Here is a 14,363-nt window from a genome sequence, read left to right on the forward strand (position 1 = left end):
CATAATAACTCAAATAAAAAAAATCTTATTTATTTTCATAGTCGCAGGTTCAACCCGAACGCGACCGCACGCAAACGTTTTTTATTATTCCCACGGCAATCCGCCCACATGCACGTTCACGATACCGGGTCGTCGGCACATAGAATGTTGGTTGTCGACGTCAGTCGGTCAGTCTCGCGCGACTCGCCGAGTCGGTTGCACGCATGTCCGCGACGAGTTTCATCATGTCGGAGCAAATGTTTAACATCGCATTCGTGCAAGAGGTCGAGAGGCATCCTTGCTTGTATAACAGCAAACTTCAAGAGTACACACGGAAAGATGTAACAGAGAAGGCTTGGGATAAGGTTGGCGAGAAATTTAACATTACAGGTACGTAGGTAGACGTGCGTTTACATGTAAGTATCGATCGAAGTCGGACGTCATACCCTCCGGGGCCCTCATATGGCAATGTTAAAATAAGGACTATTTAACATAAAGGCAATGTTAGTAAGGGATTCTTGATATTTATTCGTAATAATATAATCCTTACCCTTACTAATATTATAAATCCGTAAGTAACTCTGTCTGTCTGTCTGTCTGTTTGTCTGTCTGGTTGTCTCTTCTTCACGCCCAAACCACTGAACCAATTTTAATAAAATTTTGTACAAAGATAGTCTGAGACCCGAGAAAGGACATATGATAGTTTTTATCCCGGAAATCCCATGGGAACTAGGGATGGCGATCTAAGACCGATTAATCGGAGAATCGATCTTTTGGACTCAAAACATCGATTATTTTAATCGATATTAGTAAGGATTGAATCGTAAACTATGCATTTGATCAAGTGATGATCTTTAGTAAAGTTAGGGTATGAATTTTCAGTTTTATGTATGTTAGTATGTTATATTATTTTCTTTTAAACGCGGGCGAAGCCGCGGGCAATAACTAGTGTTATTTAAAACATTGTAAAGTAATGAAAAAATATATAACCCCACTGTCTAGTCTAGTGGGTGATTCGGTATTTATGCGTCGTTACCGAGCGGACGGTAGACCTCCTGAAGGTCGGAGGTCGACAGTCCAGGGAGCTCTCGCGGGAGCTGGCGTCCCCAGGTGGTCGATGGTCCGGCCTCCCCCCGCTCATACATTGAGCATGCGAGGCGAACTGAAAGTATCGCGCTGCCCCGTTAGGATAGCAAACGAGCAAGTCACAAATACGTTGCCTCGCCGTGGCCGCGGCGTCCCGGTTGAATGGGGCCTTATTTTTATTTGACTAAGAATCAGAAATTTTCAGAGTTCAAATTTAATAACTTTAATAAATACTATAGTCATCACAATTTAATATGTCCGTTTTGACACATGCCATCGCAACGTCACTAATCGTGTGCCATACAAATCGACAACCAAAGACACCGATTTTTACGACAAATCGATTACAACCCCATATCGTATTGCATAATTTACTTAATATTTTGTAAACAGAATATTAAACAAATATTTTTCTAAATCATCTAAAGATGTAATAAAAAGGAACAAAGGAGAAGAAATTATTTTGTAATTTAAATAATTAATATTTTCAGAAGATCGTAACCTGTATTTTTATTTTTTTCATTTTATCATTCACTAAGTAAAAAAGTCTCAGTCATATTATCTCCAGCACGACATCAAAACGTACAATTTCAAAATATGCGTATGCAAAGTTCACTCCCGGAACCTTCTACATATTTGACTGCTGTCGAACTTTTATTGTATTTTACGACACAAATTTAAGGTATAATACTTTATGTAAACATTGGTGATAGAATTAATCATTTTGACAAGCATTTATAATTAGTAATAACACTTATTGTATTGGAGTTAAAAAAAATAGTACATTACGATACGCGTGGCCAAAGTAGCCTATTTTTGCACGGCGTGAAGTTAGCGCCCGAGCGCAGCGAGGGTGCTAAACGCCGTGCAGATAATAGGCTACTTTTGTCACAAGTATCGTATACTATTTTATAGCTCGTGTGACATAAACCCGCTTATACTTGTGAAGAAATATGAAAAAATATGATAATTATTTTGAAACTTATAAATGATTGAAACTAAAAATTATGAACTAAAAAAGCAATAAAAATGTGACACAACCAAAACCATTGAAATTTAGAAAATTTAGTAATTATTCTGCACTTGTGATAAAGACAAATCTAACACCACACATACGTCGAAATCTATCAAGCCATTTAGGCTACATACAGGCGTATTAAAGAAACATATGATAAGCAATCACATAATGTACTAATACATAACTAATACTAGTGATACAGTAGAAAATCGATTATCCGGACTTTAGTTATAAATATTCGCGATTGTTCGGATTGTGAAACGTGAATAAGTAACTTTGTAATAACCCTTACAGATCAGCCACATTTGTGTGACTTGTGCATTTAAATTCCGGAAAGTCGCCAAATCGCAACAAAATAGTTACTATAAAAAACAAAAACCCGATTGCTAAAAATATAACCTATGTTATCGCCACAATTTAGACGAATTCAGCGACACATCATGTATCAAAATTAATGAAGTCGTTTAAGTTTGCCAAAGAATGAAAAATACATACGTAACAAACATATAGTCGAAAAACATCACCTTCCTAAATCGGTTTATATAGCTTTTCTTCATAAACTCAATTATCCAAATTTTCGATAATCCGAATGCCACAAATACGACAACAAATAGGTCGCTTAGTCGAGATTCTACTGGAGTAGTATTATGGCTAATTTTGATAACGATTCCTAATTTAAATATCTCCTACTATGGTGTGTAGCGAAAATAAAACAAACACAGTCAAAACAAACAATAAAATTCGATAAAGCCCAATAGTTAATCTTATAGTGATGCTATTGCTTAGTATGTACACAATGGCAAAAACATTTATAAATACGTCTAAAATAAAATATTAAAATAATTATAGCTTTAAACAAAATACTCATTACTCACTTTTAATTTTTAAATGGCATTTAAAAGTATGAAACGTTCATAGCTATGTTTATTTTTTTCAACTGTGAGGGTAGTGTATTAATATTCGTACGGTGTAAAAATCGGCTACTTTGGACACAGAAATGCGTGGCTTAAATGCGGGTTTAGGTCACAGAGTGCTATAAAATATATTTAAAAAATAGATAGTTTATTGTATCCTTTGTGGGAAGAAGGGTGGTACATACTGCAAGGTTTAAAATATATACCATCATACATATTACAGTGGGGCCATTACAAACGTGCGACTCGAGTCATAAAACATGACGTCAAAGGAATGGGACAATGTTACACAACTCGTTATCGATAAAAGGATGCCGTTCGGACTCAGGTAGTTCTAAACGACGCGGTCGTAATTAACTATATTAATTTAAGTTTTATAACATTATATTATATGAATATATTGATTGTTTTAAAAGCAGGTATTAGAAATACATCCTAAAAAATATTTTGCATTATTTCCTTAACCTTTCCTTGATTACTTGCTATTACTACTACTATCGACAAATCTCTTTGTTGTTACACACAACACCAGAAGTGCGAGCGGGAGTTTCAATGTGCGTATAAGTGTGAGCGATATATATGATAAAATGATTTATGGCTCAGCTCGCACGTTCGTAATGGCCCAACTATAATCCTAACTTAATTTTAAAAATTGTTTACACAGTAGTTAACATTCCCGATTGTAAGTCGCACACGACTCGGTAGCGATTATTTTTACGAATTGAGCAGATTTCATTTAATTTTTTAAGGTATCGTAATGGTTAAACCTGGTTCAATAAAAATTGGAATTATATTACGAATATAGAAAAGTAATTAAATTTGTTTGCTGGCGAACATAAGAATAGTTTTCATCTTAATATTTACCTCTCTTTTGTTGTCGATGTATAAGCGAATGAGAAACATTTCAAAGTCGATTTTGAATCACGTTCGTTATCGAAACAATTCAAACATAATGTTAACTATTTACTAAGTATATCACCTATATATTAATACGCGAAGAAAAAAAATGTTTCCCCTTTTTACAAAACATTCGTGGATGGACGAATATGAATTTTGCCACAGTTACAGTTTATATAGAGAAAGAAATGCAGAATACTATTTTTTTTAAATAATGCACAGAAAGTACATTAAATAAATAAAAAAAACATTACACACACACTACCACGCATTTATTGTTTTTCCTTTCTATAAAAGTTAGGAACCGAACATGTAATATGTCTCAATCATAGTAAATAGGCCTCTGATAACAATTTGTATGTAATTATAGTAGAATTTCGTCCACTGTACGACACTGTACGACGACACAACATAATTATTACTCATCGTTTCGCTCCAACTTTTTATTGTTTCAGGATCACAATGTAGAGAGAAATGGAAAAATCTCCGAACAGTGTTTTGCCGTCATTTGAGACGATCAAGAGCCTCGTCGGGAACCAAGAGGAAACCGTATTACTTGTCCGAAGCCATGAAATTCGCAATGCCGTTCATCAAATCACAGGCTATACCTTCTATGTACAGATATGATAATCTTTCAAATTCCCCAGCCGAAAGCATAGAGAATGTGACTGTAGATCAAGGAGACGATGGTATACTGGATCCCATAGAGGGAATCAAATTGGAAAATGACGTACCAAGCGTCACGTGTTCCCCAACACACACACCATCCTCCCCGTCGTATATAACGCCACTGCCATCCCCGAAAATAAATATCTTGCAACCCTTATCACCCCGATCGTATACGCTACATATACCCCCAAGTATGGTAGAAACTAAAAGGAGGCTTGATTCAAATGATATGTACGATGGGGATATGTTCCATGAAGATCGGAGGCCAAAAGAAGCGAGAAAAGAATATAGTGAGATGGACCAAATGAAAATGTCAAAGAAGAGATTTCTCCTCAGTTTGCTTCCAGACGTGTACGCGATGAACAATGAACAAATGAGGGCGTTCAGAATCAAAGTGCTGAACTTAATCGAAGAGGTTATCAAACCACCGGAGCAGGAAAATTGATTTAAAATTAGGTTAAGTAAATTTAGTTTTCAACACTGGTTAAAATGATGTCAGACATTACTGATGAGAAATGTTTGTCGAGAAATTTCAAAATAAATGGAAAGATAAAATGAATTGTTTTTGTTATCCATTTGAAACTTTGTAGGAATACCAACTAATGATCTATCTATGGTTCTAAAAAAAGTATAGCATCATAGATGATTTGGAGGAGGTTTCTTTACGTGTTCTATTACTTTCAAATGGTCTATGATAAACCCGATTATAAGTGGCTACTGCCACTCATGGACATGTGTAATCAACCCCGATTACAGTAATATCTGACCGCGCCACAGACTCGCCGCTATCCCTAAGGACTAAACTGAAATGCACCTGAATTGCCTCGAAAAAGTATGTCTTACCACACCCTTTAAACCTACAGCAGCGCCTACCACTGCTTATTTGGCAGTAATAGATGTGGATTCTATCACCTACAAATTACCATCCGGCGGACCACGGTACCATAGTCAATACATCTATGAAAATATTATGTATATAAGAAAAAACACTGATATGTTTGAGAAAAATAGTAACCACCATAACTTTAATACTAGAAATAGAAATAAATTAGCAATTCCTAAACATAGATTATTGTAAGGTGGCTAGATCTTTCATAACTGTATTCGCTACTACAATAAAATATCCGACCACATTTTGAATCTCACAGAAAAAAGTTCAAACAAACGCTATGTAAAAAAGCGTACTATAAACTAAGTGATTATTTGACTAACAAAACGATGTGGTCTGAAGTAGTTCCAGCTCCACATGTACCTTAGATTAAGTTTATCATTGTAAAAAAAACATTTTTTTAAAAGATGTGTGTTATGGAGTTTCTTTCGCCGCTTCTTCTCCATAACGAAAAACCTTGTTAGGTGGTGGTAGTTGTATTGACATAACATAAAAGTGCTCTGTAAAGAACCTATTTTGACAAAAAAAATGATTTGATTTGATTTGAATTAGTTATTTCATTTCACAAAAAGGTTAAAACTATAGATAAGCACTTTGATTACGTTCGGATACACTTTTGAGACCATTTCTGAAAATTTCTAACATGTAGTTTTCCTCACGATGTTTTCCTTCACCGTTAACAAGTGATCATTAACTTCTAATATGCATGATCGAACCCCGGCCCCGTGAGCGGAATTCACCACTGAATGCCTGCATTTTAACATATAATATCGTTTGACATATTTTATGCGCGAGATTTAACGTTAATGAGATGTAAATGAAGGTGCGTGCGTATAATGCCTTCAACATTTCGCTATTTATATACCTCGAAGCAATTTATCCATAATTTACTGTTGTAAATATTTAATCAACATTTCAAATAATCAGTTTGTTAGAATAAAATGTAATGGAATACATTAGTGAAGTGGGATTTTAGGATTGAATGTAAAAATGTTTTATTGTATTTGAAGTGAAAATGTTTTTCAAAAGATTAACCCTTTCTTATATTAACTGTTAACGGTGGGACAGCTAATAGTCTTTAAATTGGACGTTCCAACTTTTTCTCTGATAAGTAATTATAAATATAATGTTAACCAATTTGTAGTAGGCAGTCATTGACAAATTTTAATCTTAGATTGATTATTAATAATGAGTGATAACGGCCAACCCGCGTCGAACGTATTCAAAACGAGTGCTATCTTGTGATAATAACCGGGATCGACATTTTAACCTAGTGTCCTTTGAAGCGCTGAAACGCACTTGAAATTTTGCGCTCCCCAACACTGCCTCATTTTACACTGCTTAATTTTGTAGATTGATTAAGATCTTGGCAAGAGTGGGAGCTGGAACCGCCCGGCCAACGGCCCCGGGAAGGACGGTGGTATGTGTGGTCGCATACCGTCGTACGCACCAGACGGTGCGGTGAGCAATAAGCTCACCTGGGCGGAGCCCGACAAAAAAAAAAGATTGATTAAGATCTAAACAGTCTATCAAGTGCTCATAGCGTTTTATAGAAATTCCGGGAACACTTCAAAGCTTTTTTGTTTATTTTTTTTAATATGTTTGAAGGTGGTAAATCCCTATGTGGTTCGGCTGCGGCGGACCACTAATACACCTAATACTGTCTTATACAGCAGTCTAAAGCGCTGTTGTATTTTGGTGTGAAGGTTGTTGTAAAGTAGACATACATTTCCGAGGCTTTCCAAGTTTTCAACTTAGTCTTCGGCGGTACGGTGTATCTGTGACCAACCTCAGGTATGTACGGAGTTTATGTCCAAGCGTTCAACTGCTACTCCTATACTATAAAAATATCTATATGCAGCAATGACTACTAGATACTGATGTAGATGATGATTATGATTAGATAGTCTGCATTTTCATAATAAACAGTGTAAAAGTTCAAACTTAAGCTATACAACTATCTAAGTAGAGTTCCTTTTCACCTACGAGAGCTTTAAGCTCGCGTCTCTACGGGGCGCTGAAAAAGGTTACTTACATTACACGTGAAGCCGATTAGCGCTCGCATTAACGGAGTACAGCTTCGTAATCCCTGACGGATAGTGTAAATGTCTTACATTTACAAAGTGTATCTTACGTTTGTGCTAGGTACTTTTTATGTAACTAGCATTTTGAAAAATAAAACAGTGTATATTGTACTTTGTTTCTCTATACTAATATTATAAAGAGGAAAACTTTGTTTGTTTGTTTGCTTATAATGAATAGGCTCAAAAACTACTGGACCGATTTTAAAAATTCTTTCACCATTCGAAAGCTACTTTATCCACGAGTAACATAGGTTATATTTTATATGAAATATATTTGATAAATAGATTTTGAGGCAGTACAAAGTTTACCGGGTCAGCTAGTCTGAAATATAAAAGTACTAAATTCAAAGATTAATTTTAAAGAATCACCTTTACATTGATTTCTGCCGAATAATAACAGTGTTAAGCGATATTGTGTGCTTTGGGTGTGTATCTCCCTGAGACATATTTATTCGATTCGTACCAACTTAGTTCTAAGGGGTAGCAAAGCATCTGTGGCTAGTTTCATGTAGGAATCGAATAATTTTCTATTATTTAGTTGATTATTTTTGTTTAGGCGATGTTACGGATCGTGATAGAACTAGGTAGAAAAAGTTAGCATGCTGGCGTAAAATGTGCCTGTGTATAAGCCTATAATGTAGTTAAAGTTTTTGAAAATAAAGCTGATGCTACTCCATAGAAATATATGATTTTGGTGTGGCTGTGGCCTCTAAAATTGATCATTATGGTAACATACATTTTTGTTATAACTTAACTAAAACGTAAAACTGTTCCAGTAATAGTGAAAATGGACAAAATAAAACGTGGAAACTGGAAATCTTCCTCTCCTTTGTTTCGTTAATAAACCATAATAGGCCAAGTGCGAGTCGAACTAGAACGCGGAGGATTCCGTACCACCAAATTTTCATTTTTAGTATTGTTGCCATAGAAGTAAATGTATTGTTTGAACTTGAACTGCCTACCTATTATGGCTTCGGAGATAGAGCTCTGTGACAGACGTCGGATGCTCAGTAATAGAGTTCCATTTTTACCCTTTGGGTATGCAACCCTAAAAATTGTGACTTCATTTACTTCAGTCAATTTATGAACTAAAATATTTAAAATAAAATAAATAAAATCATTTATTTCAGGCAACTAAAGTCCCATATGTGTTTAGTAACAGATTACTTAGAAGCTATTTAAATCCAACTTGCTATTTTGAGATTTGCGATTTTCCAACTAATTCTTCGCTACACTTTCGCGCATTCGTAGCAGTTTGGTCAATTACGGTCAATTTCCACGCTTTCTAGAGACCTTCAAGTTCGTCCATAACTTCGGCCCTTTCAGGTTTTGGCGCCAGAGTCGAACCACAAAGGTGTTTACCACCTTGTAAAACATTTATGTTCAAGAAAAAACAATGTTCTACCACTAAACCCCAATCCCAATTCTATCAAAGAATCACATGCTACAGGGCGCTCGACTAACGCGAGTAGTTTCGCAAGCAACTCAAGAAACAAACATTACATATGTAGTGTGCAATGTACAGTCAGCTTCATTAGTAGATGAACAGATCAAAATTACAAAAATACCTATAAACCCACGCGTTCATAAGTAGCTAAACATCCCTTTCATCATAATTAGATGAACACTAAAGCGTCAAAAGTAGCTGAACACCGTATGTACATAATAGCTAACGTCAATAATATGATATGTCACTTCATCTACTTTGACATTGTAATATTAATCTACTTTTGAAACTTTACGACGTTCATCTAATTTTGGTGCTAGTCGTGTTGAGCTACTTATGGACGCTAGGGTGTATAGGTTTGTTTTTATAATATGCGAATAGCAGACGAGCATGCAGACCACCCGATGGTAAGTGGCTACTGCCGCCCATCGACATCTGCAATCAACCCCAGATGGGATATTCCTACGTGGAGTCCGCCAGAGATGCGCCGCTATCCCTGAGGACTAAGCTGGAACGCCTCGGAAAAGTATGTCTCCCTTACCACATCCTTCAAACCAGAATACAGCAGAATTAACGCTGCCGTTTTGAAGCAGAAATAGGTATAGGTATTTTTAAAACCTTAATTCGTTCATCTACTTTCGGAGCTGACTGTACATGTGACATACATGTATATCACACATGGACTAATTTATGCGTGTTATTGACGTGGCGGGCCAGAGGTCGAGCAATGTCGGTGGACGGTGGGGCCATCTGTGTGTGGGACGAGCAACTGAGGGAATTAGATTGTAATTGTGAAATGTCGATAGGTTAGCCTGTGATTTGTATTGAACTATAGGTTAAATGTTGTGTTGTATGTGATATTATCGAGTAATATTTATTTATTTATATGATGTGGTACAAAAGACGGGCTTAGCACTAAGCGATATTGAATTGTACAAATAAATAAGTCATTTTTGGTCCTACTAATACTATACTGTTACTAATATTACATATTCAGTGGTTATACCCAAATACTAAAACTGATTTTAACGATAGCTCCACTGAAACCGATCACACATTTCTTTTTCGAGGACTAAGGGTTCGTACACAAAACTGCGATGCGACGTCGCATCGCAAAAATCTGCGAGCTCCCTCGACGCATCGCAAGAACTTGCGAATTGATTCGCATCGCACAGTGGTTGTTGTTGTTGGTCACCCTGAGAGACGCTACGCCGCAATTCGCAGCAATTCGCATCGCAATTTTCTGCGTTGCGAATTCGCATCGCGTCGCATCGCAGTTTTGTGTTCGAGCCCTAAGTGTCGCCTAATACGTTAGTGATTCGAAATTTTCGAAGCATAGAACCGCCCTTATGCCTTGCGATGGTACCTTCTGGATCAAACATACCACCTTGTAAAACTGTACTTTAAAACTATTAGTTGAGGAGCCCAAGAGGGAATTTCGGGAGTGTCTCGAGCGCGTCAGACACCCTGTAGAGTTTTCTAAACCATAAATGAGCTTTCTATGTCGAGGGGTTTGCAGAATCAAAAAATCTATTACTGGACATGCTCGAGCGTGGTCAATTTTCTTTTTAATATAAAGGAAACAATGCTAGAAAACGGGAAACATCATAATCTGCCGATTATCACGCGTCGAAGTAGTGAAAAAAAGTCATTTTGAAAAAAAAAAACATTCGGTATAATTACGCTATCTGATAGTGTCACTTATTAGCATGAATCCCTGGGAAGCAATGATGCATCACAAACTGAAGGAAAAGGCTCAATTTTAAGAAAATACATTATACTTCATAAATTCTCATACAATTTTTTTGCAAGTCGTCAGAATAAGAAAACCCCCCGCTGAATCGAAAAATATCATATAACCTTTTCTTCATTCTAATGTCTAATCTACGCAATCGTATAGGTTCCAATGACGCTCGAGTTTCTACACATTTACGAGTAGCATCGTGGGCGCCCCTACTATATAATACTTACCTGATTCGCAGTCAGTGAACGCACTTAAAACTTACCTGAAAAGAAAAAAAAAACCATAAATTAAGAACACAAAAGCCTCTTAACTTGAAACTAATAACAATCACTAAATGTATTGAGGCGTGGTCTTGGAATCCTTTGGTTGAATCGATCGATAAGTAATTTACTATCCGCTCAACTGAGCCACGGTTGGGATTGTGTTTATCTTTGTAACCTACATAAGTATATAAAATTGGATAAGTATATAGGAATGATAAACTCCGACACCGTTTGAAACATCAACAATTCAACATTTTTTTATAATATTAGAGTAGCAGACAAGCATGCTGTCCATCTGATGGTTAGTGGCTACTGCCGCTCATTGACATCTGTAATCAATCCAAGATAAGTTTAAATTTTTACCCGAGGTCAGTCACAGATACGCCGCTACTCCTGACGACTAAGCTAAGAAATGCCACGAGAAAGTATGGGTCCCTTACCAGACCCTTCAAACCTCAACACAGCAGCGTTTAACGTGTTATTAGGCAGATAGATATAGGTGTGGCGGTGGTGCTGCCAGAGTCGAACCACAGAGTACACTTAATTATGTATCTACACTTAAAATATTTCTTCTACTACTCTACATTTTTATACATAAAGAATAAAACTTATGGTAAATAAAACCTATGTAGTTCTCCAAGTCGCGGGAAGAAGTTAGTATTTATGTTAGGACTAAAAGTAATCAAAACTTTGTTTGCTGGCAAAAAACAGTTATTTATAAAAGACATTTTAACGGTAATCAACAACTCTTTATATAATAGAGATATACTTTCAGTAAAAAGGAATATAAGAATATAGATTTATCCACCCTGAAAACCGTTCAAATAATCGTAAAATATGTAGTTTCCAACAACAGGTGGACCCGGTTCGATTGGGGCGGCACCACTGTCATACACCTATTTCTATTTTATAACAGCATTCACAAGTTTAATGTCATGTGTGTCATGTCAACCATGAGTGGTTGACACTGAACTTTCTGTAGAGGCCGCGTGATTGAGTGTAAAATATTATACAAAACTAAAAAAGTACATTGTTTCAAGTAAATGTAACGTAAATATGTTGTAGTGTTATTATTAGCAATAGTCCTAATATAGTTAAAAGGTTGTATCGGGCAATGTTCAATTTGTTGATAGTAGGCTTCGCAATAATTCGTAATGCCAGCGTCTAACTCCGTTTGCTTGCGTGGAAATTTTCAAGAGTACTTTCTTACTTACGCTATATAAAGCAAAGTTTCAACAGGTATGTGATCAGCTTCAGGTCGAACCCGTTTCCAAAATGGAGTTGGTTACAGATGTCTAGTGCCAGCAGTGACTACATGGCAGGTCGACTGCATGCTACTTCAATCTTATTAAAGAATTGAAAATTATAATGGAGGTTATTTATACAGAGTTTTCTCGTAAGTGAGCTAAATACGGGATAAAACCTTATTATGGAGCTTTGCTTTTCCACAACGTTAAAGCAAGAGAAAATTTCTAACAAGACTCGTCAATTTAAAAAATCTAAGGCCAGAATTAGAAGTTCGAAAAGTTGGAAATTAACATTATTAGACGAATATTTACTTGACCCAACAATGGGAACGTAAATAGATCGCAGCCATATAAATCTCGCAAGAACATTCGAGTTTGTAATACTTGTGTAAAGTACAGAAATAAATAATGTTTTCTCTCTTTTAAGATCAGTGGGCAGATACATAGATATGGCTTCCTCTTTGTAATTCGAGAGTCGTCGCGTTGCGCAGTTAAATGCCAAGGTTTGTCTTATGCAAATCATTGTGACGTGGTATCTCTATCTCTATGTTACCTTTCATATTCCTTCTCCAACTTCATACACACTTCCCACTTTCCTCACTATCTTCCTAACTTTTCCATGCATAGGTTGTCTGGAAGAGATCGCTGCTTAGCGATAAGGCCGCCTATTGCATACGATTAACTATATAATTGTATATCATTGTTATGTTCTGTTGAAGTGTGCAATAAAGAATATCTATCTATCTATCTATCTATCTATCTATCTATCTATCTATCTCTGCTACGCAAATGTATAAGATTTTCTTTTGAATATGATTTAGGATAAATACATATAATATACCTTTATTAAGTTCTTCTTTTTGTCAACGTTAGCTAAATCCTTCTGTTAGTATAATTTAATTTAATTACAACTGTAATATGTAATAATTAATTACACTATAACTATGACTTAACTTATAATTATAACAATTTTGTATGGAGGTGGAAATATGGAGGACAATTTCGTTGCAATAGCTCCATTTACATAGGTAAATTATGATTTATGTGCACGGATATAGATTAGCACATAAATTATTTAATTTGTTTTGATTCTTATTCAGGAGACTCGTATAGACCGCGTTAAACTGCTAGTCCGCTGTGAATGTAGACATGAATCGCGTCGCCATAACAAATTGTATGACTACACCTCGCTCGCAACAAGTTCAGAGCGGACTAGCAGTTTGGTGCGGACTATACCCAGCAGTGGAATAATAATTGGTTGATAATGGTGAAGTAATGACACTTTTATCAGTCCCTTTGCTGACATTTTAGTAGCAAAAGAGCATACAGTTTACTCGATGGTGAGTGATCACTGCTGCCCATGAACATTTGAAATCAACTCTACAATTAATTACGTTCTCACCCGAGTTCTATATACTATAATATACTATAGATGCATTGCTAGTTTCCTAGCCCTGATGACTAACACTCGTTATTACCTAATTATCAATTTTTTGTGCACCAAATATCGACATTTGACAATTTCTAGTAGGTAAAAATTGTCTAATTAGGCAAAACATTAAATTGATTATTTTAATTAATATATATAAGTTGGAATGCCTCGTTCAAACCAGAATACAGCAGCGTTAACACTCCTGTTATAAGTCAGAAATAATTGTGGCGGTGGTGCATTCGGCGACCAACCAAGGAAGGTTGGTTACCACCTTTAATATCTTTATAATATGTTTACTTTAAATAACACATATATTAGTATTAATACTTAAGCTCTTGAAACTCTTCGCACCGTCACTTTAACATCCGTAATAGCGAGATAATGAAAGTTCAAGGATCGACTTATGTTAATCATAAGGACGCTACGGACACACGTCACGTCACATCACATGTTATTGGGCGTGCCGACAAAACAAACTTCAGACAGGAAATTATTTATTTTTATGTATCGGCTGGCCTGTACGCTTAGTATGAGTTTTTACGTTTTTACAAAAATGATTGTTTTAGTATTTGTTTACGTATTTGCCCATACATTTCCAATCAGCGCCCTAAGTAGATTGTATCCGAACTGATTGTAAAAATATGGGAAATACGTAAACAAAAACGGTCATTTTTGCCAAAACGTAAAATCTCAT

The 14,363-nt window shown here is 36.0% G+C and overlaps 2 protein-coding genes across 2 annotated transcripts in view; one reads left to right on the forward strand and one right to left on the reverse strand.

Moving 5' to 3' along the window:
• Brms1 (breast cancer metastasis-suppressor 1-like protein) overlaps positions 1-14,363 on the reverse strand; it is a 114,182-nt gene that overhangs the window by 37,072 nt on the left and 62,747 nt on the right. The window lies entirely within an intron of this gene.
• On the forward strand, positions 186-5,122 carry LOC140756090 (uncharacterized). The gene is made up of 2 exons (XM_073091539.1): positions 186-369; positions 4,350-5,122. Exons 1-2 carry the CDS (start codon positions 204-206, stop codon positions 5,006-5,008), a joined length of 825 nt encoding a protein of 274 aa, XP_072947640.1. The 5' UTR covers positions 186-203; the 3' UTR covers positions 5,009-5,122.

The sequence above is a fragment of the Epargyreus clarus genome, unplaced genomic scaffold (genome assembly GCF_041222505.1).
Source record: "Epargyreus clarus isolate Ecla_fem2 unplaced genomic scaffold, WU_Ecla_fem_2.2 ptg000001l, whole genome shotgun sequence".
NCBI classification, from domain to species: Eukaryota; Metazoa; Arthropoda; class Insecta; order Lepidoptera; family Hesperiidae; genus Epargyreus; species Epargyreus clarus.